Source organism: Xenia sp. Carnegie-2017, unplaced genomic scaffold, assembly GCF_021976095.1.
Source record: "Xenia sp. Carnegie-2017 unplaced genomic scaffold, XeniaSp_v1 HiC_scaffold_2, whole genome shotgun sequence".
NCBI classification, from domain to species: Eukaryota; Metazoa; Cnidaria; class Anthozoa; order Malacalcyonacea; family Xeniidae; genus Xenia; species Xenia sp. Carnegie-2017.
In genome coordinates, this window is record NW_025813482.1 from 4,315,292 (window position 1) to 4,340,724 (window position 25,433).

At 33.0% G+C, this 25,433-nt stretch overlaps 3 protein-coding genes across 4 annotated transcripts; all 3 read left to right on the plus strand.

Annotated features, from left to right (window-relative positions):
- Positions 1-1,015: 1,015 nt before the first annotated feature.
- LOC124440584 (synaptotagmin-6-like) lies at positions 1,016-10,069 on the plus strand. 2 transcript variants are annotated; one of them, XM_046990984.1, is made up of 8 exons: positions 1,016-1,154; positions 6,793-7,081; positions 7,215-7,238; positions 7,414-7,469; positions 7,558-7,806; positions 8,380-8,569; positions 8,645-8,819; positions 9,466-10,069. In XM_046990984.1, exons 2-8 carry the CDS (start codon positions 6,824-6,826, stop codon positions 9,783-9,785), a joined length of 1,272 nt encoding a protein of 423 aa, XP_046846940.1. In that variant the 5' UTR covers positions 1,016-1,154; positions 6,793-6,823; the 3' UTR covers positions 9,786-10,069. The 2 variants fall into 2 exon arrangements, with proteins under 2 accessions (XP_046846940.1, XP_046846939.1); XM_046990983.1 differs by lacking the exon at positions 1,016-1,154 and adding an exon at positions 4,238-4,387.
- Positions 10,070-10,472: 403 nt separating this feature from the next.
- On the plus strand, positions 10,473-14,328 carry LOC124440737 (synaptotagmin-2-like). Its single transcript, XM_046991168.1, has 5 exons — positions 10,473-10,893; positions 11,826-12,101; positions 12,356-12,470; positions 13,311-13,491; positions 13,666-14,328. Exons 2-5 carry the CDS (start codon positions 11,959-11,961, stop codon positions 13,980-13,982), a joined length of 756 nt encoding a protein of 251 aa, XP_046847124.1. The 5' UTR covers positions 10,473-10,893; positions 11,826-11,958; the 3' UTR covers positions 13,983-14,328.
- A 1,082-nt stretch (positions 14,329-15,410) lies between these two features.
- LOC124440571 (synaptotagmin-15-like) lies at positions 15,411-23,829 on the plus strand. Its single transcript, XM_046990966.1, is given in 7 exon segments — positions 15,411-15,641; positions 19,063-19,356; positions 19,786-19,880; positions 20,735-21,095; positions 21,664-21,799; positions 22,439-22,497; positions 22,499-23,829. Coding segments are annotated over 7 exon segments (1,293 nt in total). The 5' UTR covers positions 15,411-15,617; the 3' UTR covers positions 22,823-23,829.
- The last annotated feature ends 1,604 nt before the right edge of the window (positions 23,830-25,433 follow it).

Consider the following 25,433-nt stretch of genomic DNA (forward strand, 5'->3'; position numbering starts at 1 on the left):
GTAACTACATGAACATAAAAAAAAACTATGGAAAATAGCCCACAACTGCATGGAAATACCTAGAATTGTTGGAATCGTTGTTGAGAAGTACAAAACTGATTAAATAATCTCATTTACGATGATAAACAGATCAATGCTTTAAAATTCAAGCCTTTTTTACGAGTGATTCGGAGTGAAACCTGTATGCGTTTTGTTTTATACGGCCGATTATTCTTTCTGACTCGCTTTTCTATCACCATAAAGGTTGTTTTTCATCTTCTGCGTTATCTTAAAGCATAATTTGGCCATGTGTTGCTATGTTTTTCATAATTTTGATAAAAAATCTTTCGATGTGTTGATCCCTAACTAACGGCGGCGGCTTCAAAATTTGTTTACAACAAATATACAATTGCTTGATCCAGTCTTTTTTCGAGATCAGTGGGTGTAACTGGTGTAACTATGTTATTATAGAACTCAATGGTAACTATGTGTAATTGCAAGAGTCCACCTATGGTTAACTGCGATCAATTGTGGTGTACAAACTACTAGAACTGACGGTGCCATTGTCCTACCTGGTTGGTAACTGCGATCAGATTGTGGTGTACACAACTACTGAGAGTACTATTGCCTAGTCAAAAAAAAAACCTGATCGGTTAACATTATAACTAAACCTGGATTATTTATATATTTCGCGAATATTCCATGCACCATGTATGTTATGTATCCAATCAATGGCATGGACAAAGGCGTTGGCCGAAGCAAAGTCCATAGAACTGGTGCCAAAGCTCATTTAACTTACAAATTTATCTACAATACATTGTAAAGTTCTATTTTATTTTTGAGCAGAATTTTAGCGTTTCCAAGAATAAGCTTTAGCGAAATTTCGTTTATGAGAGAACATAGCATTTAGTTCATGTATTGTAAAGGAGAAAACCTTTCGAAGTTATGTCTGTACTATATGAATTATGAAATTATTAATTAAATTGGTGTGTCAACTTTCGCCCTTTATTAAGGAGCAACAGAGCGTTGAACCAAGACAATGTTATGTATACTCTTGTCAAATAGAAACGTATCGAGTTAACTCTATATTGCGATAAAACCATTGAAAATAAAAGCAATGTGTTTCATGCGGATGATTAGTGTCAAGTATTAAATCGTTGTTCTTGGAACAAGAGGTATGTCTTAGTCTTGCCTTCCTACGGTTTTGAGTGTTTTGTTCGTAAGTCTATTTGCTGTTCATGAGACTAGAACGAAGTAATACTCTGAAAATCATGGCTTGCTTATAGTTAACCCTAACGCTTTATTCATTCCAAAATCTGCGAGTTTTTTATCTATATTTATAATAATTCAAATATGTACAACTGCGCGTTAACTTGTAACATTATAAATATCAATATATATATACATTATAGTCGTATAGTATTATAGTTCTAATGACTGACATTCATCATATACTATACTTTCAATATGAACATAATAGCCCAACAATAATATTAAATAGTCGTACATATAATATTTGCCAGTCCTGCCTGGAATGGCAAAAGTCGTCGGAAACAGCACGCGCACACGAGAGCAACTTGTTTACGCCACTTGGCACGAGTGACATTTTGCTAAGCACAGCTTTAGTGTGCACCGGGCTTTATAGTCGTATAGTATGATAGTTCTAAGTTCTAAAGACTGTCATTCATCATATGCTATATTTTATACTATACTAATAATATTATACAGTCGTACATATTTATAAGTCTTATATATAGTTCTCATACCAGTTAAATAGTCACGTATAAGTTACATAATTATATACATTTACATCTATTAAAAATATGTTTGCTCTGATGGAATTTGAAGACTTTAGAACTTAGAACTATCATACTATACCTTCAAAATTAAAGACTGTCATTCATCATATGCTATATTTTATACTATACTAATAATATTATATAGTCGTACATATTTATACGTCTTATATATAGTTCTCATACCAGTCAAATAGTCACGTATCAGTTACATAATTATATACATTTACATCTATTAAAAATATGTTTGATGTGATGGAATTTGAAGACTTTAATTTTGAAGGTATAGTATGATAGTTCTAAGTTCTAAAGACTGTCATTCATCATATGCTATATTTTATACTATACTAATAATATTATATAGTCGTACATATTTATACGTCTTATATATAGTTCTCATACCAGTCAAATAGTCACGTATCAGTTACATAATTATATACATTTACATCTATTAAAAATATGTTTGATGTGATGGAATTTGAAGACTTTAATTTTGAAAGTTTTCAAGCAATAAAGATTTTTGGGCCCAAAAAATTCTGTTGCCACAAAATTTTTTGCCCCTTGGCACGGACCCAGTTGTGCCCATTCTTTAGAGTGGCACTGCCACCGAGTGATGTTTTTGTGGCAAACCGATTTCCGTTGAAAGTAAAGTTTTTTGGGAGATGAACTGAACTCCCTTCAGTTACAAAGCTTCTCACTCGTATCAGAACTACGGAATGCAAATCATAGATTATGCATTCAGTTTTTTTTGAAAAACGTTTGTACACAAGCAAAGTGAATTCAACGCAGGTTTAAAAGTTAAAATATGGAAATGTAAAGTTAGAACAGTGTATCACCATTGCCAGAAATGGATCATATCGGATCACAAGACAGCATTTGTTGACAGTCATTTTGTCTCTAAATGTGTTAAAAATTTACAGCATTGTTCCTCGCTAGCTCAACTTATATGAAGACATACATGTTACTTGCAGTGAGAGGTCTGGATGGAAAAATATTTTTGAGACCGATAGAGAATTTTCCCATTTTTGACCGACATAAACAATAAATGAAGTAATGCCATAAAAAACTGTCTAATTAGAAATAAGAAACAAAGAAAACAATCAAAACTTTGCTTATTCTTACAAGCTTTGCGAAAGTGCCCCTTTCTGCAAAAATTTTTAATTGAGATATTAAATTTTGGTGTGATTTCCAATGTGACAGACAAAAAAGTTTTTAAGTTTGTCAAGTCGTTTCATTTTTATGTCTGTTTAAAGTTAGCAAAAATGCTCCTTTGAACGAACCTTGTCCGTCGTTCAAAAGTGTGAAAGTGCAACGACTCACTTTTGTGACGTTATGCAGGGAATCCTCAATAGAAGATATATATATCAACCCATACCAACTACATTAGACAAAGTACACCTTTGCCTGAAATCAACCGTCGGCTTTCAGAACGCGTGCCTTTGTTTGCATGTATTCCAAATAAGGTATGGAACGTTTGATTAAGGCCCGTTCACTCGATCCGATTTGTTGGATCCGATTTTGTTGGATCCTAAAAACGGATCGTGTGAGCACATATAAAGTTAGTGTCCGACAGTCGGATCCTTCAATCTAAAAAAGAGGATAGAAATAGAACTTGTTCTATTCTCATCTGACCGACAAGATCAGAGGAAGCCGACTAGCCTAATTATATATATTTGAAAAAGACTTGGAAACAAGAAGAAAAGTACGCAAATATATCGATAAATTACTGGACACAAAATGGCTGCTCTCAAGATTATAAATATCCAAACGTATCTAAATATCAACAAAACTACTGACCGTCTGAGCAGCAATCATAAGACGGAACCGAAACATCTGGATCTGACAAATCGGAACGTGTAAACCGGCCTTCAGATAGAAAGAAAACTCTAAACATGGCGAAATAAACCTTGCCAACGCAAAGCTAAAAGTTGAAGAGACACGCATGTAAAATTTCTTTGTCTATCATTCTAATCACTCAATCATAACTTATGTATGAAACCACCTAGAATGCTGTACACGAAGTTGGCTCCAATGGCTGTGACTACGGTCTGAACCGTGCAATGTTTTCTAAACAAGAGGTCGGAGCAGCACTCCCCCTCGCGATAGCAACTTCTAGTTTGTATATTTCCCAAATATTCCATGCACCATCTATGTTATGTTTCCAATCAATGGCATGGACAAAGGCGTTGGCCGAAGCAAAGTCCATATAATTGGTGCCAAAGCTCATTTAAATTACAAATTTATCTAAAATACACTGTAAAGTTCTATTTTCTTTTTGAGTAGAAATTTAGCATTTCCGAAAATAAGCTTCAGCAAAATTTCGTTTATGAGAGAACATAGCATTTAGTTCATGTATTGTAAAGGAGAAAACCTTTCGAAGTTATGTCTGTACTATATGAATTATGAAATTATTAATTAAATTGATGTGTCAACTTTCGCCCTTTATTAAGGAGCAACAGAGCGTTGAACCAAGACAATGTTATGTATACTCTTGTCAAATAGAAACGTGTCGAGTTAACTCTATATTGCGATAAAACCATTGAAAATAAAAGCAATGTGTTTCATGCGGATGATTAGTGTCAAGTATTAAATCGTTGTTCTTGGAACAAGAGGTATGTCTTAGTCTTGCCTTCCTACGGTTTTGAGTGTTTTGTTCGTAAGTCTATTTGCTGTTCATGAGACTAGAACGAAGTAATACTCTGAAAATCATGGCTTGCTTATAGTTAACCCTAACGCTTTATTCATTCCAAAATCCGCGAGTTTTTTATCTATATTTATAATAATGCAAATATATACAACTGCGCGTTAACTTGTAACATTATAAATATCAATATATATATACATTAAGTCAGGCGCACACGAGAGATATGTGCTCAGCAAAATGTCATTTGTGCCAAGTGGCGTAAGCAAGTTGCTCTCGTGTGCGCGTGCTGTTTCCGACGACTTTTGCCATTCCAGGCAGGACTGGCAAATATCTAACATGTTTCATATTTTTTGCGACGTGGGACGAAATGCTTTGTCGATTTGTCCGTGTGCGGCGTCTTGAAGCAAACTGCTTTTGAGTTTCCAAACAGCGCATGCTCAATATATTTCACATCAAACCAAAATAGCGGCCCCGACTGAACAACATGATTCAGTCGAAGGAGCAATTTTGGATGATAAACTTTAAACGATCAGTAGATTTAAACGGAGACAAAAAAGAGTCTGCTTTTGACGAAATAAAAAATCATCCATGTTTTACAACAAGAATCTCGTATGCAGTGTCTACGGAGAATAAGCAACAGGCATACAAGTGCTACTTCGTCTTCTTCAGAACCATAAAGTGACGCAGAATTTAACTCATTCAGTTGAGCAAGCCCCTATTTTTCCTTTGATATGAAATTTATCGAGCATGCGCTGTAATGGAAACACAAAAGCCGCCGCACACGGACAAATCGACAAAGCATTTCGCCACGCGTGGCAAAAAATAGATATTTGCCAGTCCTGCCTGGAATGGCAAAAGTCGTCGGAAACAGCACGCGCACACGAGAGCAGCTTGCTTACGCCACTTGGCACGACTGACATTTTGCTAAGCACATAGCTTTAGTGTAGTATGATAGTTCTAAGTTCTAAAGACTGACATTCATCATATGCTACATTTTATACTATACTAATAATATTATATAGTCGTACATATTTATACGTCTTATATAAAGTTCTCATACCAGTCAAATAATCACGTATCAGTTATATAATTATATACATTTACATCTATTACAAATTTACAGCATTATTCTTCGCTAGCTCAACTTATATGAAGACATACATGTTATTTGCAGTAGGAGGTCCGGATGGAAAAATATTTTTGAGACCGATAGAGAATTTTCCCATTTTTGACCGACATAAACAATAAATGAAGTAATGCCATAAAAAACTGTCTAATTAGAAATAAGAAACAAAGAAAACAATCAAAACTTTGCTTATTCTTACAAGCTTTGCGAAAGTGCCCCTTTCTACAAAAATTTCTAATTGAGATATTAAATTTTGGTGTGATCTCCAATGTGACAGACAAAAAAGTTTTTAAGTTTGTCAAGTCGTTTCATTTTTATGGCTGTTTAAAGTTAGCAAAAATGCTCCTTTTAATGAACCTTGTCCGTCGTTCAAAAAGTGTGGAAGTGGAACGACTTTGTGACGTTATGCAGGGATTCTCAATAGAAGATATATATATACCAACCAATACCAACTACTTTGGATGACGTCATAAATTGGCTAGACCCAGACTTCATGCTACGACGGACAAGTTTCATTAAAATGCAACTTTAAACCTCCATAACAAGACTACGATTTGACAAAATTGAACATTTTTTTTCACCGATACAATAGACAGCACACCTGTGCTGATAGCGGCACTTTACCTTTGAAAAAATTCACTTAAATATTTTTGCAACTAAAGCTGGCTTATAATTTTTTTCTAAAACAAACACAACAAAACAAAACAGAACAAAACAAAACAAAAACAAAGACAAAACAAAACACAACAAAAACAAAACAAAACACAACAAAAACAAAACACAACAAAAACAAAACACAACAAAACAAAACAACAAAACAAAACACAACAAAACAAAACAAAAACAAAGACAAAACAAAAACAAAACACAACAAAAACAAAACAAAACAAAGCACAACAAAAACACAACAAAAACAAAATACAACAAAAACAAAACACAACAAAAACAAGACACAACAAAACAAAACAAAACAAAACAAAACAAAACAAAATAAAACAATCCTTTGCACACGTTATGAGCTATAGGATTCCGGACCCACAATTAAGAGATATTGTAAAATTCTGCATGCCGCCACAGCCAATCAGATTGCAGGAAAAGCTGGGATTCTGCGCTATAAATTTTGGAAAAAAACAAAAAATCTTACTTGAACGGGAACATATTGTTCATTGCAAGTGACAGTATTATTATCACCTATTTTCACCAGATCGGTTAAAATTCAGTTGTCCTTTATTGTTTTTTGATTTCAGCTAACTCAAATATTGTTCTGTAATAACGAAAATGTACGTGGATGGTATTGTCGCACTATCTTTGGTTGGCTGTTGTTTGGTTTTCTTTCTTGTCGTTGCACTGTTTTCTGCATTATTTCATCGTTCTTTGGGAACTGCGCAAATTCCTAAATCTTCAGAAAAAAACGATTTTGAAACGCAGGATAATGCCACAATTCCATTGGTAATCGAGGATGCCCAATTGGAATACACAACTGAGATAGTGCAACCTGAGGACACATCATCGGCTCGTGGATATCCTCATTATGAGGTATGTGAATGTAACGGTCAATTTTTTTACAATCTTCCCTTTTATTGTGTAGTAATGTTTTCAAGCCACACAACTTTTTAAATATTTTAAAACGTAACTTATTTCATATTTACTATGTTTTGCGCTTGATCAGGATGAAGACTCTGATGATTCATCGGTAAGTTTTAATAGTTCATACATCCGAAAAATATCGCGGTAGTTAAACGAAATTAGATTTTTACAATTCATACTAGGATCATGTACAATTCTAAGTTGAAATTATATAAAGCTCTAATCGTTGAGTTAAATATGTATTCCAAAGTTTAGTACTATCGAAAAGTTTATATTTTCAGACTGAACCTGATCTAACAGCATCTTTGAGCATCCTTCTTCGCTATGATCGCCATAGGTTTGTCACATTATTTTTTTTGAAAAGGCATCGTTGATAGTTATTTGTTCCTAATTATATAACATAACAAGCATTGACCATTTTACAGGAAGTACCTCCTGGTGAGATTGTTGAATATGTTGGATCTTCCCACACGCAAGGATAATACAAAAATAAATTTATTCTTGGAAGTTCGTCTTCTTCCTAATTTCGGAAGCAATCCAATCAAGACTGATGTATATTTAAATACAAGCAGTCAAAAATTGCAAGAAACCTTTGAGTTTGAAGTTGAACCCAGTGAGCTATCTGAACAAAAGATAGATATTTTAGTCATGGATGCAAGAGAGCTTTCAAACAGGTGATGTTGTCATAAAGAACAGGGGCCGGTTGGGGGAGGCCTGGATAGCGTTATCCATTGGATAGCAAGTTTTTTTTAAACTTTTATAAAACTTTTTAAAAATCAAAAAGTATAAGACTCGAACTGAACAATCACTGAAATGATATAATGTTTCGAAGATTACGAAATTTCTTTGTCGTAAGATAAATACAAACACCTTTTTTACAAGTTTGAAGATTTTTTCTATCCAATGGATAACGCTATCCAGGCTTCGTGCAACAGGCCCCAGATCAATAAAGTGATCAATAAATTTTAAACTAAATGGGTTTGCTTAGGGGATGCTTAGCAGCTGAGCAAGGAAACAAAACTATGCTATCAGATAGCGTTGCAAAATAAATTCAAGAAGTCTAAATATGATACAGGAAACGTTTACACTAATTTAATTTCATCATCATTTGAGATGTCTTGTAAAAGCTTTATTTCAGTATTTCAGAGGAAATATATAACATACTATATTAAGCTCAGTTATGTATGTTTTTAACGTTCATTTATTTATTTTCACCATAGATCAATATACCACAATATTTTTTTTAGGTATATCGGTTCTACATTATGTGCAATTGAAGAATTGAATCAAAATGATCTGATGTCTGGAAAGGAAGTTCAAAAAGTATTAACCATTGGTAAAACAAGTCTGCAAAAGAGCTTATCTCTAAGTATGACAAGTTTAATGGACAGTGGTGATGAAATGGTTTCAACAGATGACGGTTCTACTGAAAGTGAGGTATGGAATGATGTTAATCAAAAAGGCATACATAAGCACACAATAAATGGCTATTGCTGAATTGAATCGATATAGAATGAACTCAGAAGAACAAGATCAACTGTTCGCTTGGTTAAAGATTGGGAATATGTACCTGGAATGAAACCAATGATTCTCTTGTCGTTGTATTACGAAACAACAAAGGAAAATCTCGTTTTGGGAATCATTAAACTGGCCAATCTTCAATTACTACGCAAAAATAAAAAGCCTGGTCAGTACAAATCACCCAAAATGCAAAAACATTAAAACTAACGTGAAGGCAATTTCATCAAATACAAAATAAAACATACTTCGAAAAAGGACATCGGTAAACCATCATCAGACAGAATGATGGTTTTGCAATAAAACCGAAATATTACAGATCTAATGGTTTTGTTTTAGCTATAACTATAATTTAAGTTTACAAAATGCCCTTTTTTGGATTATGTTTTATTTTGTATTAAAATTAACGCCGTATTTACTTACATTTTAGGTGGCAAAAAAATTGCATTAACGACTTAAATAAATGCATTCATGTTTACTTGTGCACACAAATAAAAATAAAAACTTCTTGAGTTAAAGGTTCCATTGCTTCTTCATATTAAAAAAGAACTAAAATTAAAAACTTTTGAGCTTTGGCAATATTAAGCTATATCATGACAAACACGCACAGATATACATAGATCTGGTTTTGAAAAATTGTACAGCAAGTCTTATACTATTTTCAAACTTAATGAATTCTTTCGTTGACTTTCACGGATGTTTTCACAACAAATTTGTTGTTTTAACAATAACATTCAGCAAAAGTAAGGACGCTCATGTACAAAGTAATTTGTAAACCATACTGATATGATAGCTTTGTTGCCTGTATTTTTCAGATCCATACGTAAAAGTTTCTATTCAGCTTGGAAATAAAACAATAATGAAGAAGAAAACGGCAGTGATGAAGCAAGAACTGAACCCACTTTACAATCAAAAGTTGGAATTTCACGTTCTACGAAAAGATCTCGATAAAGTGAAGTTAAGGCTTTCTATCAAGAACCAATTGCCAACACGCGGTAGCAGATTGCGTAATCGTCCAGCTATTCTTTATGACGTAATGCTAGGCGATAACGCTAGTGGTTCATTTTTAGAGCACTGGAAAGCTGCCATTAACGCCAGCAAGCCTGTAACAAACTGGCATGCTCTCACATCCTAATTTTAATTATAATTTATAACTACAGTTTTGCTAGCTCATGTTCGTAGTTTTCAAAAGGCCAGTATAGCTTTATATTTATATATTTACAACTGTCTTCTTTGAACTTAGTGAAATAGTGCGTCGTTTATATCGAGACATGATTTTTCCATTTACATTAATAAATCTATAAAACAGGTTGAAATTTATAGCGAAAAAAGTAAAACATGACGAATTTAATGGCTAGTAGCTAAATTAGTCTTAAACTCGTTTAAAATAAAAATAAATTCAAACTGAGTTTCAAAAAACGTGTGTATACAAGAGAAAAGAAAAGTCCAGAACAGCAGAATATCTAACAATGTACAGATGACTTTCCTTGTTTACGTTTTGCTGGCAGGCATATTTGGTCGACTGTCTTTAGACAACACTAGCAACAATGGTTTACCTATCTTGGGGTTATTCCTACAAGCAAAACGTAAACAAGGCAAGTAATGAAGGTGATGGCTGGTAAATGGTGGATGTGCTCAACGTAAAAATCACGCATATTTTCCCCTCAAATTTAGTAATTATAGGCATTTTTATTGAAACTGTTCAAACATATTTCGGAAATTTGATATTTTTCAGGTCGTAAATTACAGATGACTTGCCTTGTTTACGTTTTGCTGGCAGGCAGATTTGTTTGAGTGCATTTAGACAATATGAGCAACAATAGTTAACCTCTCTTGGGATCAATCTGCCTGCCAGCTAAATGAAGCAAGACAAGTCATCAATATCAAACAATCGGTTGACGAACGACGACGAACTTTAATGTTAATTTCAATCTTTGTTGGAGAGCCAGTCAACCAAGAAGTGGGTAATCATGGATGACTTGTTGTATTGTCCTCTTATGGTCATGAAAGCATATGTTATTTGTAATACTTACATGACACTATAAGCAGTACCCGAGGAGAACTTCTAATGACTTGGCGACAATCTGGCTAAACTATAATTTTGTTTAACGAGAGAGTTACTAGTTATTTGAAGAGAAGTTTATTTAAGTGAATAAAATTGCAATTATCGATGAATAATCATCATGTCCGTTAAAAGTACAATGGAGTTATGCTTTGAAATTGGTGCTAATTCAAAGTGAACTGTAAGTTTGTTGGTCTGAATTATGATTTCATTAATTTACCACTCGGAGTATATACATCGATAGAACAATAGTTTGCTACTGCGCTATACACTCGTCATATCATGTTCAACATACCGGATTTGATAATGCTTTTTGAAAACTTAACAATGCGTAAATTGCCAGTGTTGTAAAGTTTCCATAAATGTAAATCTATTGTGGTTGATACACTAGGAGGCCTTATAAACATATCAATGTCTATGTTTTAATATTTATACAATCCAGCTCATGTGCTTTTAATCGCATCACAGAGTTTACATCAAACATTTTTTATGCTCGTGTATATGGATATATAGCTGATTGATAAAGACCGTTGAAATTATAACAGCAATGGGTATTGGGCGGCATTTACTTGGAATAATCGATGTTTATTGTGTTGGCTATTATGCACTGAAATGAATCAATCAATAATAAATAAGATTGCAAATATTTCTGTTTACAGTAAAGACGATAAATTTTTCAAACAAATACAGAATGAACAAAGATTTCGTTTTGCCGTGAGTTTTGAAACTGTGCGTGAATATAGCCCCAAGGTGGACATCAATCTCAGGACTTTTTTTTGTTTTGGGTTTTTTGAACGCTGTTTCTCAATCATATATTGATTTATTGTGTTAGATATCTATAAACGAGGAATATTTTTGTTAAGTTCAAATTTTTCTCTAGAAAGACTGGAATGAATAGTTATTCAGCTTTCTACTTTCTGCGGTACATTAAGACGAACACACAAAATACCAAGCTCAAACACAACAAAGTTTCATAATGAGAACATAAAAACTGTTTGTATAAAATTTATATATTTGTGCAGTACAAGTGCATCAATTATAAATTATCAATTTTTCAGTAGGTACATACTTGAAAATGTTTAGTCTTATTTTCACATTTTTTTTGTCTTTTAGCCACAGTGTTCTTAGCAGTTGAATGAAATGGCTCACACATCGTTATGGTTCATAGTTTTCATTGTTATTTGCATGTTTATTGGGCTGCTTTTTGTAATATTTCAACGTCAACTAAACATAAATTGCATGAAAGATGAAGAACAGGATGAAATCGAATACAGATTTATTACGCCGGCAACAAATATCAATAAAACATGCCTGTGTTCAATATTCTTATGAAAGTGTACAACCCGAAATAAGAGAATCTATTAATGAAAATGAATTTGAAGAACCAAGGTAAGGTACTCTTATAACTATAATTAAAATACTTGCATAACTACGAGGTACTCAGTCATATGATACAAAAAGTCTACTCTTATATCTTTAGCAAGGGTATTTTCTATAAGTATAGTAACATACTCGTCATAACATGTCACTATGTTGTCTCATTTATCTTTGCCAAATCTTTTCTCTTGCGTTAAACGTGTGTCATCAGTTATTTTTTCCATACAATTCAAAAGACTATTGTGATGAAACTTCTTCATCTTTAGTTTCAACGACTCGTCAATGATGATAAAGAAAAGACAATTTGAAAAAACCTTATTCAGACAGGTGGACAGTGCCGATGAAATGTCTATTATAAACGACAATTATAAGGATACGCAGGTATAAGCATAAACTAAAGTTTTCAATAACACAAAATAAAAGATATGAAATATTGATGAGATTTTTAGAAGGTGGAGAAAAATGTGGATTTTATTAAAATGAAGTCAAATTCTGAAAAAAATTGTTTTGTGGGCGATCACTAAAGTGACTAAATGAAAAAATTTACGTGTATAAACAAGCTCGCTCCGAGTGGTTTGTCCCGAACATTTTAATTTGCATATGTTTTTGTATATTGCTTCAAGTTGCAAAAATTTGTTTTAGCTCCAGTATGACGTAAACTAAAAGAGAAAATTGTCCAAAAAATAGAAATCGAATATTTCCAACTCTTTTTGAAAAAGGAAATAGCTACCTCTTAGAAATATTATGAGCTTTACAAAAAAAACTTGCTTAAATAGCAATTGCCTATATAATGAGTTAGAATAAATTGCAGTTGTTCAAATTGTACGATATTTATCAATGGGGAATAAAACAGAAACTGTCACCAATTCCGAGCTCTTGGGTTAAAAAGACTGGCCATTTTAAGTAAGGAAAAATCTGCGAACCAATAATTTAGCATTATAGTGTGCATGTACATGTGTTTATGGTTAATTGATCAACATTTTTGTTGGTTAAAATTTATTAACGTGTCTTGCTGGGAAACGCTTAAATATCTAATATAATAAAAATAATAAATAAAAGTTGAAAGGGAATCAGTAAAGAATATTTTTTGTCGCCGCCATAATAACTATATACACTGAGCTATGTGGTACATAGCCAGCTTAAGTGTTTAAAAGTCTAAAAATATTGAGCCTGCAACATTCACTGAATGACCAGCAATTTCTCTCTTTAATTTTTTTTAAGAATCATAAACATCGACATACAACAAACATTAGCCCCAGATTGAAGAATTACTTAGAAAATGTACCTGGAAATAAGCCAGTGATGTTGCTGTCCTTACATTATATAAAGAATACAGAGAAAATGTTATTAGCAATCATAAAAGTTGCGAATATGCAACCGCTTCTTCATGATACATTGCCAGGTATAGTACTAGCTACTGTGTCGATGAAAACAATGCAGAGCTATTGAAAAACGTCATAATTTTGTAACATAATTTACCTTGAATTTAGTAAACTGATCAATTCTGCGAAACTAAGATGTATTGAAGAAATTTTGTTTGTATAAACTACCACAAAAACAACTGTTTTCTTTCTAGATCCTTATGTTAGAGTCGATGTACGTCTTAAAGACAAGTTAATCTTGAAGAAAAAGACGTTCGTTATTCGTCAAGAGCTAAATCCAATGTTCAATCAAAAAGTAGAATTTAGCCTTACTCGAGCAAATTTAGAAAAAGTAAAAATACTTTTTAAAATTTTCAGCTATTGCCAGGAGCAAGTGTTCGACAATCGAACTGTACTTTTACATTGGTTTGAGTTGGGTTCACACACGACTGGTTCATCTTTACAGCATTGGAAAAACGCTATAAGAACAAATAAGGCCACGGCTAGGTGGCATACGGTCAATTATTTATAACATTAATGTTACATCAATGTAGCACACGGTCAATTATCTAAAATAATGAAGAATGACATATCGTGATTATGGTCATTCCATGATTTATTCTACTTTTATTCAGTCGCGTAGCTAGCTCTTAAGTCTTGATTTTGCTATGTAAATTTCAAAGAATTACAATTATTAAGTTTTTTAGAAATTAATTTCTTTTGTTTTTTAAAGTGAGTGAATCGCAAAAGAAAAATTTATATATTAGCGCTTGTTTCTCAGGCTGGCTACACCAGTGCAAATGTGATATTTGTTCAGCAATTGTTCTGTAAATTGTTTTATTTATTTAATTAAAGGTAAGAGCAATTGATTCTTCTCATCAGTGAGATATACTATTAAAACGAGAAAGGAATTGAGCTCAAAATCAGACTCGGAATTGAGAAAGCACCAAATCAAGAGGTGGTCTCGGACAGTTCGCCTAATAAATTAAAGAGCTTACCAAAAATGTGCTTGCTCTAAAGCCTGGTATCCTGGGCATATTAAAGTGGTTATGCTTGTGCTTATTGCAGTTTATTGAAACTTGCAGATGAGAGCTCTTATGTTTATGCTTATGCTCGAGTCACATGTGAAAACTACGCTTTAACATAGACACACGAAAATCATTACCATGTTCCTCGATTCTTTACATCTTGAGATGTCACTTGCTCATTGACTTCCAGTGCCATATGACAATAAATATGCGAACTAATCTTAAAATTACTAATAAAAATAATTTAATCTTAAGCAAAAATAGACAGTATGAAAAAAACTACCTATCTGCTTTTCGTACCAGCTTCACTATAAACGTTTTTGTCTTGTGCAAATCAAAAATGAAAATTACGTTTTGATGTTGATAGGTGAAACCACTAAATGAAATTTTGTGGTTATATCTTCATAAAAAGCGACTAAAAATAGGAAAACGTTACTCGAAACAGTCTAAATATATACGAAATCTGGTGTAAAATCCTTGGTAAAATCCTTTAGTATTATTTTATTCTATTACAGATTATTGCTTATCCTTGTATTTTTTACTGAATCAGTTGATTTTCTAAGCACACATAAAATATCACAACATAAAAACTTTCTTTTAATGAAAATGATTAATGTTCGAAGTAGGATTTTTAAGATTGACGAGTCTGCACAACTTTGATTATCATATTTCAAAACACTCATCCGGTAATGATCTTGTACAAATGAAAATCCTAAGTCGGGAATTATTTTTTTGTTTTAATCACAATCCTTGCAATGAAAGGAACAAATTTATACTTTGGCCATCAATATCTTGGCCGTGAATTATTTATGGTAAAACAAAACCTTGTTTTTCTGAATATTTAATTTAATAAAGAGAATTTTTGCGCCTTTAAACATATACGTAGCAAGCGTCCCACGCAAATTTAATTATTCTTCTATTTGAATTTTCTTCACTACTCGTTCCCTTGTTGACGGGTAAAGAAGACAATCATGTTTTAATTGCAAGCAGTTGTCTTCATAGTTCACTCACGAACCGTAGCTAGTTCATTTAATTCGTAAACACATTGCTACGTGCATGTGTTTTGCAAACAGCCCAAATGCACTTTGGTCGCCTGTAAGTAACGTTGAAAGCGCAACAGATTGCGAAAAATATCCAACATGAAAAGGATTAAAGATGAGAAGGTCGGTAAAAATATACATTTTTATAAACATATACATTTTTATTTTTCGATTTTGACGATGATTCTGTGCGCAATAGTTAGGTTTATTTTAGCTTCAAAAATCTTTCTTTCCCTAAACGAATCAACTCAAATGTAAGCTAGTGAAACAGGTATAGACGATTTCTTATCGAGACACAACTATTTGATAAAAATTGTGTTGAAATTTTAGTTTTAAGGTTTATTTACTGATCGACCTAATGCCTTGGAATAGTCAAAGTAATTTTGTGAACCTTTATCGTTACTTTAATATAAGCATAAGCATCAAAGTTTCATATTTTTCAATTGCTCACCATCATGCAGCTGGCGATGTATTTATATGTTAATTTATTCCCCTCATCAAGTGAGATAAGATTTTTTGACAAGATCCATGACGTCATAATGTTGTCAAAATTCATACATTGTGTTCTCGGTTTACTTTGTCATCAAATTATTTATCAAATGTGTCAATAAGATTATCCAACTTCATTCCATCGGAATCTAAGTATGTGGTTTGCTACAAATATCCAAAATTCAAAGTTATAGTTTTCATTTTGCGTAAATGCTCAGCAAGCGTCAGGTGTGTATTGGAGGGGAAGCTCAAGAAGGAAATTCCGACCCCCTCTCTCGAGTTGAAGAGACTCAGCTCCTTTTTGTAATTCTTCAACATTTCATATATTGAAATTGTGAAGCATTTATTTAAATGTTTCACCTCCAATAGGTTAATGATTTGTGATTTTATACGCTTGATCATTCCTTTACATACCAGAGTATTGTAACAAAAAGTAGTTCGTGGTTGTTTATTTCAACTGGAAACAGTAACAAACAATATGTTTTCTGCTCGTTCTGCTCGTTTATGACAGAGAGCTCCCCGTGCAAAATTATAGCAACACACCCCTGTTCCTGGCAAGCGTGCTTTTGATAAATAACAGGTTTGCAACCCAGAACGTCAGACGTTTTTGATAAGAACTATTGCTTTTCCGAGAGGCGCTAGTGTCCCGTATGTGCCATGACGTATTCTAGAGGTTTTAAGGCGCAATTTTTTCGAAATATCTTTGATCTGACTCTTTCAAACTATTTTTCAGATCATTTGATGGGAGGCCTAACGCGATCTCTAGAGAATTTACTTGTTGTGACAATGTAAACAAAGAGATCCTTATGCGCCAAACTTATTCTTTGTACATAATAGTCTAAATCAAAAACAAAATAATCAGAAGTTACATATTTACCATGACAAACGACAACTTTGTCCTCAATAAAATTAAAAAAAGCGAAGCAGGCTTTGTTGTGAATAATTATGGGGATTGTTCTCGAAGTTCTTAGAATGAGAGCGAAGTGTTATCACAGATTAAATTTATAAAGCATTTGAAGAGCTTGGTCCATAGGTCAACAGCGTTACTGTGTTCAAAAATACATGAAAAGTGTCGTCATATAGTTAATCGAAAAGCAAGTTATGTATTATATCCATTTACTAATTAACGTCTGGTTTTGGTGCGTCTTAAATAACCATCAGATGTTTTAGCTGAGACTATTTCAAACACAACATTGGTGATTTGCATGATTAATTAACAATAACAAAGACTACAATCAGTATGTGATCAATGAACCGTTACAGCATGAAGCCCACCACATGCATAACAAGGGAGTCGGCAAAGTTTATTCGTTAAATGAATCGTTCATTGCTTATTGTTCAATAATCGGGGAATAACCATGAAATACACAAGACAAAAGTGGAATTATACGAGTTTTAAATAAACAGGAAGCAAAGAGCGAGTGAATGCAGAATGCAGGTTTGAGCAGTATTGTATAAATAATCAATTATAAAAATTCATCCTAATGGCAACTCAATGAAAAAAATGCTTATCAATCTTTTTATACATGGTTATAATTATCACATAAAAGTTCTAAATTATAATAAATTTAGTAATTTGTTGACATACAACAAAAAGTTTGTTAGACCAAAATCCGCTACATTTCACATAACTTAAGTAATTTGGAGCAATGTTTTTTAGAACATTTTGTTTATAACACCAGTTAGAAACATAATATCTGCATTAGTTTAAAAGTGTTGGTTACAATATCAATGAACACACCATTGCGTGAGTTGAAATATAACCACGACAGACGATGCGAATTCGCCAAGCGTGACAACTTTTTAATCAATAAAATACGTAAGACTTTTATTGGAATCTAAACTTATTTTATTTCTCTGATGACGGTGTTATCGCTTCATGGCAGATTATATTTGGCTCTATTGTTGGTTCGTGTTTCTCTAGTGACAATTCCTCAAGATTAACAGGATAGTATTCATTTATATTCCATAAAAGTTGACGGTCAAATTTATAACTCATATAGGTACTTAGTTATAAAACAAAATGATTACATGTTGTTTTACTTTTTACAAAGCTTCTGTTGTCTTTCTGAAAGTAACCATTGGGAAAGGAAACATTTCAATGTGAAACTAGGAAAATCCCCTTTGTACTGGTTGGCCTCTTGATTAGTCTTATCTTGTCGTTTGACATCATTTAATTTGAAGACAAATGATCGAGAATACGACAGAAATTGAAAATTTAGCGTTCTCTGCATTTAGATTTAAGGCAGCAATTTTATCTACGCTAAAACAAGTTATCGTTTGACAACTGACAGAATTCGTCAACTACAAACTGTAAAAACTTTTTGCCAAATGGTCTCCTACATCCCAATGAACCAATGGTGCCGACGGACATACTTCATGAAATATGAACAAAATTTTTTTGGCAGAAGTCTTCACTTGCACAATTTGTTATCACTCTTCCATTCTTCCAATCAATAAATCTTAGGCAAAAACAAAGTTTATTTGGAAAACATTGGCAAAATCATTTTCAAAGCAACGCGACCTTAAACATCGCCAAGCAACTTAAACATTGTTTACTAACAACATTAAATCGGCTCTATAAAGCCATATATTTATATATATATATGTATAAAGTTATCTAAAACAAAACACCTTTATAAAAATTTATGGATATAAAGTTACAGTTGAAGCCGATGAAAATATGGATATGGCTTCTATTGCGGACAAAATTGATGATTTTAGCGTGGCTGACGGCAATCCGTATTAATTTTACAGTTTAAACAAATGTCAATTTCTTAATTGTTTCGAAGTGCTAGATTTCACACATATTGATAATGTCGGTATAGTTTCAGAACTTGGTAAAATAATATGATATAAATGCGCTAGAATTATTGAATGGGCATAGTCTTTGCTTTCAGTTTCCTGGTAACGCAATATACATGCTAATTTATAAATATCATATCCTGAAATTTATAACTGCTTAAAGACTATACCTGTTAACGATGATAAACAATATTGAGCACTAGATACTGTTTGAAATACAAGAAGAAAAATTTACGAAATATACCTTTAGACGATCTTAGCCATTGGATGGTGTTTCCTGCTTGTTGTTTTCTTTACCATGACTTCTCTTCTTTGCCTGCGATTTATCAACGCCATTTTGGACTGGAGAGATGAAAGAACAGGATTTGGCAGTCGTATTCTGAATAAAAAATATCAAAGACTAAACACAGATGTAAGAAATGAAAAAATTAAACAACCACAAGGTACAATCACTATTGTTACTATTCAACCTTATGGAAAAATAATGAGAGAAGATGAGAGTGATGTACCTTACACTGAGGACAGTGATATGGATGAAACTGAGGTAGGATTGTTAAATTTAATCTTAGTTACGGTCTACACAAAGGATCTTTTACGAAAAAGCAATAAGAGCTATTTGAAAGTTATTTCACGTTAAGTTTTGAAAATATTGCTCAGGATTAAACAATTTCATTCCAAGTTTAAAGGTAAAGAAAACGGATTGTATAATTGAGATTAAACATAGTTTGGCTTATCGTTATTTAAACTTTGGATTATTTCACGAGATAAATGCGAAAATGTGTACATCATCAATTTTCATCATTTGTTATCAGAAATCAAGCGAAATCATTTACTGTTAGTTTCGTTCAATAAATAAAATGAGTATACTGTATAGGAATACATTATTTAATTAGAAGATTGCAAATGCACGATGCGACGGACAGTCTTACATTAATAACTTTGTATATTGACAGATTTTTTTGCGATTTCATAGTACATTTACCCAACACAAAGATTCCTTGGAAGTAAAGAGAATCTTGGAAAGCTTTATTTTTCTTTTACTCTCAAATCAGATCCTTCTTTGAAAAGGTTAGTATAATTGTTTTTCGTTATAAGAGTATTGAAGAACAAATCATTCTGCATGGATACTAAAGGCTTTTATAGGACAAAATGGATAATTTACTTTAATGACATGTCCTGATTAATGATAGCATTGTAATTGTCCATAATGACATAAATTTTAAATGGAAAGCAGTAAAATTATACTGATTCGTGAGTTTGCCCCTTTATATCGAGCAAAAACTACTCGAGAATTGAAGAAAGTAGTGCATGATAGAAATAAATGACGTTTTCAAAAATCTGACTTAATTGTCCGGTCCAAAACGCAAAGACGTTGAGAAAAGGCGAGCAAACCTAAATTGTTATTCTTTTGAAGCAAAATTTAACTTCTCGCCTACATAATCATTTATATTTACAGGGCTATCTGTAAAACAAGAAATGGGGATCGGGAATGGAATGGAGGAATGGGAAAACCCGGAATCTGTTAAATCCGGAATGAGAAAAGCCGGAATCTGTAAAATTTCTCATTCCTGGTTTTCCCATTCCTCCATTCCCCATTCCTTGTTTTACAGATAGCCATATTTACAGCGTGAAAATGCGTCTCAGAAATAGTGAAAACCGAAATTTTGTTTACTTAGTGAAATGTGCCAAAACCTCAAGTTAGCCTCTAACATGTTTCTGTTACCTGTAAAAGCGCTACCATGGAAAATGTGGCGTTCTTATAAAAAGAATATTTCAATTTGACAATTAGAGAAATTGACGATTTTACACTTTCCCAAAAGATTAATAAACGAATACCGTGTAATGCGGGAACAGTTCGTGCGAGACTATAATTCTATAAAACAACCCAATGATTTCAAAGCATACATTCTACTTTGTTTTAGTTCAAAATTGACAATAAAACTTCTTAGTGCAGATGAGCTACCTGAAGCGAGAAGTGAAAACCTCAAGGTTTACGTCACAATAAATCTCAGACAACACGACAGCAACAATACAGAAAATCAAGAAATAAGGTCCAAAGTTGCACAGGGAACATACAGTCCACGTTTTGACGAATATTTTGAAATGAGTGTGGCAACTGACAAGATGGAGAAAACGGTTTTGAGATTTATTGTTTGGTATGTTGACAACTTTTCACAAGGTGAATGTTTGGGCATGGTAGAACATGGTATTGGAAACATTAAAAACGATGGTAATAATGGCGAAGAAACAGTTTATTGTAAAGATATTCAAAGAATAACAAGAGTAAGTTTATTATAACGTCATTTTTAACCTAAGTAGTATTTTTTATCTGGATTGTGTGTGGGAACATGCATTATTAAAGTAAAGAGAGACGATGGTCATCTGCGATAGCCCTGAAAGATGAAAACCTTTGCTAAGAGTGATCTGAGACAGGTTCTTGAATTTTACTGGAAAATTTTGATTCAGATCCTTTCTAATGCAATTTGCAAGTGTGGTTGCATTGCACTGATTTAAGATTCAATTAAAGTTTGTAGAGGGTTCTCAAATTTTTGTCTTTTATATGTTAGCTCACTCTCCTTCCGTATTTCATACGGCTTTTGTATTAAATTTAGAGGAGAATTTTGAACAGATTTATTGAGTCATTGTACACAACATGACCTAACTTGCTATAAACCCAATAAGTATTATATTGACGGACGTTGGGCCAAGATAGAAACAAAATTGTGCAGATAACACCATCAGACTTTCATGCAGATGCTATATTTGAAAAGAATTTCGCTAATAAATGAACAGTTTCCAAAAAGTGGTATTTTATTTAATGTGGAAGGTTATGAATTTTTATTTTTCGTAGGATTTGCAAGATAACAGTATGTATCGCAATCAAGGTGCTGTATTATTTTCAGTTGCATATTGTTCTACTAAAAAACAGGTAACGGTGGTGGTATTCAAAGCTCAAAATCTCATTCTAATGTCAGATGATAATCAAGGTACGTATAACTTGGCATACATGCAAAAATTACGAACATTGGTAGGCGTCACTTCCGGAAAAATAGCGCGCTTTGATTGGCTCAGAAACATTTTTGCCGGTCCATTATTTTCTCGTAATCGATCACGGTCAAAAACGCGTAATTTTACAGTGAAATGTAAAGAAACTTTGTAAAGCAAACAGCATAACGCAAGAAAAAAACGAAAAAATAACCATTTACGAATGGGAGTCGAAGGAAAAACACTCATAAAACAAATTAACTATCCAGACGATAAAATTTGAAACGATTTCTTTTTTTACTGACAAAAACTAGAAAAGTGAAAACCAACCCGTAAAAAACAGCAAAGACGGGAAAGAAAGCAATTTCAGGTCAAATAATGCCATATAATAAACCTTTTAATAACCTCGCTTTCTCGGTCTTTACGGAAAAATATCGGACCTCTGTCTTTTTGTACAAACCTCGCTCTACGGGCTCAGTCTGTACAAAAAAACTTCTGTACAATATTTCTCCGTAAAGATCTCGAGCTCGGTTATTAAGGGCTTAATACACGATTCTTATTGTTTAACCTGCAATACGCTATGAACATGCTTGTTGATCCTAGCAGTATTTTTTAAATTTCTGTAAACCTTATTTTCATAGGAATTTATGCAGAGGTGACAATTTTACATTTAAGAAAAAACCAAAGAAAGCGAAAGGTGATCTATGCTTGCGACGAAAAATCCAGTTTACAACGAAGTCGTTTTATTTGATCTTACCGGGTTTAACTTATGTGATATAAAACTTCAAATTACATTAAAACAGCGAAGGACTGACAAAGCTGACGTTGCATTGGGGAAAGTTGTTATGACACGTGATTCATGTTCCAGCGATACAACAATACAGTGGAATAACATCATTTCTGGAAATAAGACAGTAGCCCAGTGGTACAATTTACAGAAATGCAAATCTTACAACAACAACAGAAGAAAATTAAGAGTTGAGTTGAGTTGTAGTGACAGTGACAATGACTGTGCTCACAGATGAAAGTTCGTCAGACAAATAAAACCCAATATGCATTCACTCAGGAAAAAATTGGAAATATTAATGAAGTGACGCTGTCCTTCTTCAACGAAACAAGAAAAAATATTTGAACATGTCACAGACCTGTGATATCTTCCTCTGCAACATGATGTCTTATCGCATTCAGTCATGTTTTCTTCCTTATACAATATTACAACGCTTAAACAAATAATTTGAAAATGATTAAGGAAAAGGAGAGCCTCTTTACTAAGCTCTTGTAAGTAAGCCAGCTGTACTTATTCTTAATGACAAGTTAATGTAGATGCCACTTAGCTGCAGTAAATTTACTAAGAGACATTGAACATCGTCCCCTGTAATTAAGAAAATTACTTTTTTTATCTGACGTTCAGATGATGAACTAATTGATCAATAACTTCAGATAGTTTTGGCTACTCAAAATCTGTTTTGCACAAATTTCTCCCTACAGCATGTTTTAAAAACATCAAGACCTTTACCATACATATATTCCTTATCAAAACGATGGAAATGCCTATGTGCAAACTGCCATCAAACATTTGAATATTTTTTCGTGATTATTCCTTGGACAAACGTTTTGTCCGTTACAATGAAGAGTGATGTGGAGTTTATACAATTGCTAAATAAACATTCATATCACGCATCACAACGGTCACAAAGGAAAAAAACCTGTTTACTGTAGTTCATAATCACGCATCACAACGGTCACAACGAAAAAAACCCTGTTTACTGTAGTTCATAATTAAAAACAACGTATCAGTTTATGCAGGATATTAGCAAAGCGAATGCATGTTATGGTTTTTTATGATGATTGACTGTGAATGAATTGTGAAAGACGATTGTGAAATTGATGGATGATTCTGAATTTTTAAAAATAGTGTAGTCCACTGTAAATAATACGTTTAATTTCAAAAATTGTTACTGATAGACATAGAAACTCAGACATTTCATGTATGAACTTTCAGTACAAACTATTGAAAATTTGCGAGATGTTATAGATTTTTCTAAATGACGTTCGTTTTTTTAAATGAACTTTCGGACGACAGCTGCTTATATAGCTTCAAGTTTTAAAGTTGTTATTTGTTGATTGTATTTCCATTCTTATGGCGAGAAAATAAAGACTCCCAAAACAGTTAAAGAGATAGTCTGGTTTAAGTCATTGCCTAGCTGCTGATCCAAAATTTCAAACATGCTATACCGACAATACTGAGATGTTGAATTAAATAATGTAAGTAAATACGCTTCAACGTATTTCAAAAGATAATTAACGTTACGTTTACCACACAGTCTTGAATCATAATATATAGTATGCAAAACACAAGATACGAGTTTTGAAGTTTTGTATAAACTATGAAACTCACATATATCTATATTCGACAACTCATAAAATCACCTTCATGCAGAAAAAAACCATTCACCCTCTTGTTTTAAAATCATTGACACTGCAGAACAACGTTCTGACTTAGCTAGCCCTAATCTTACAATAGACATGCAGCAGAGCAAGCTAAACTCGTGCACATTACTACTGTTTATTCAAACTAGAAATTGAAAGCTCAACCATGTACGTTCGTGCTGGACTCCCATACCGACTCTAATTTAACAGCAGCCCTGTGTGCGTTGGCAGCCACTAAAACAGCCCTACTTGCTATAGGTTTCAATGTAAATAAATAATCGACTATTACTATCTCACATGTTAACACCAATGCATGGCTGTGGGAAAGCCCAAAAAAATTTTAAAAGTCAAAACTTGAGACCTCGTTAAATATTCTAAATGATCGTAAGAATTCGTTTAAGTTTAACCTCCCAGACCATCAAAGACGATTCATAGAGCCCCCCGACTTTAATGCGTACCACTATACATTTATGTAGATTGTATAGTGGTTTATAGTAGTTGATTTAGGATTTTTACAACTATGCATGAGGTCAAGAAACAAATATTTCCGTTCTATACATGATGTTTAATTGTACACCTGCAAAAAATACACATATCAAGAGTAATTTAAATGACAAAATTACCTTAGGGTCCAAAGGAAACACTTTCAGCTTATAATATTTGTTTTAAAGCGCAGACCGCAACGGCTATGAAATATTAAAGCAGAACTTGTTCAGTATATGAATAATTGTAATAAAAAGTTAGAACAATAGGCAAGTCAATGCGGGGAAACATAAAACTTAGACAATCTCAGAGCACATGTTAATGCCACAGTGCAAAGAAAATTTGAACGTGCATAAGTCAATAAGTACAAAGTCAATTTTTGTGGCCCGTTTGCATTTTCTTCCTTGTGACAAAATGTCCAACATAATTTAAGGTGATGCATGTTTGCTGAGCAGTAATTAACCTACCATGATATGTATATCATCTCAAAATCTGCCCAGAGACCATCTTCCTTCAGAGTCCAGCGTACATTACAAAAATCGACTCTTACTGGCTTGGTTGAATGATGTTTGAGTTTTTAATAATGGTTGAATTGAGATTTGCATGTACCATTGAAGTAAATGATGATGTTCTATATATTAATGTCAATGAATTGAATAATTAACAATGGAATATTTATACTATATGGTCATTATTATAGCTTTCTATGGACTTAGAAAGTGC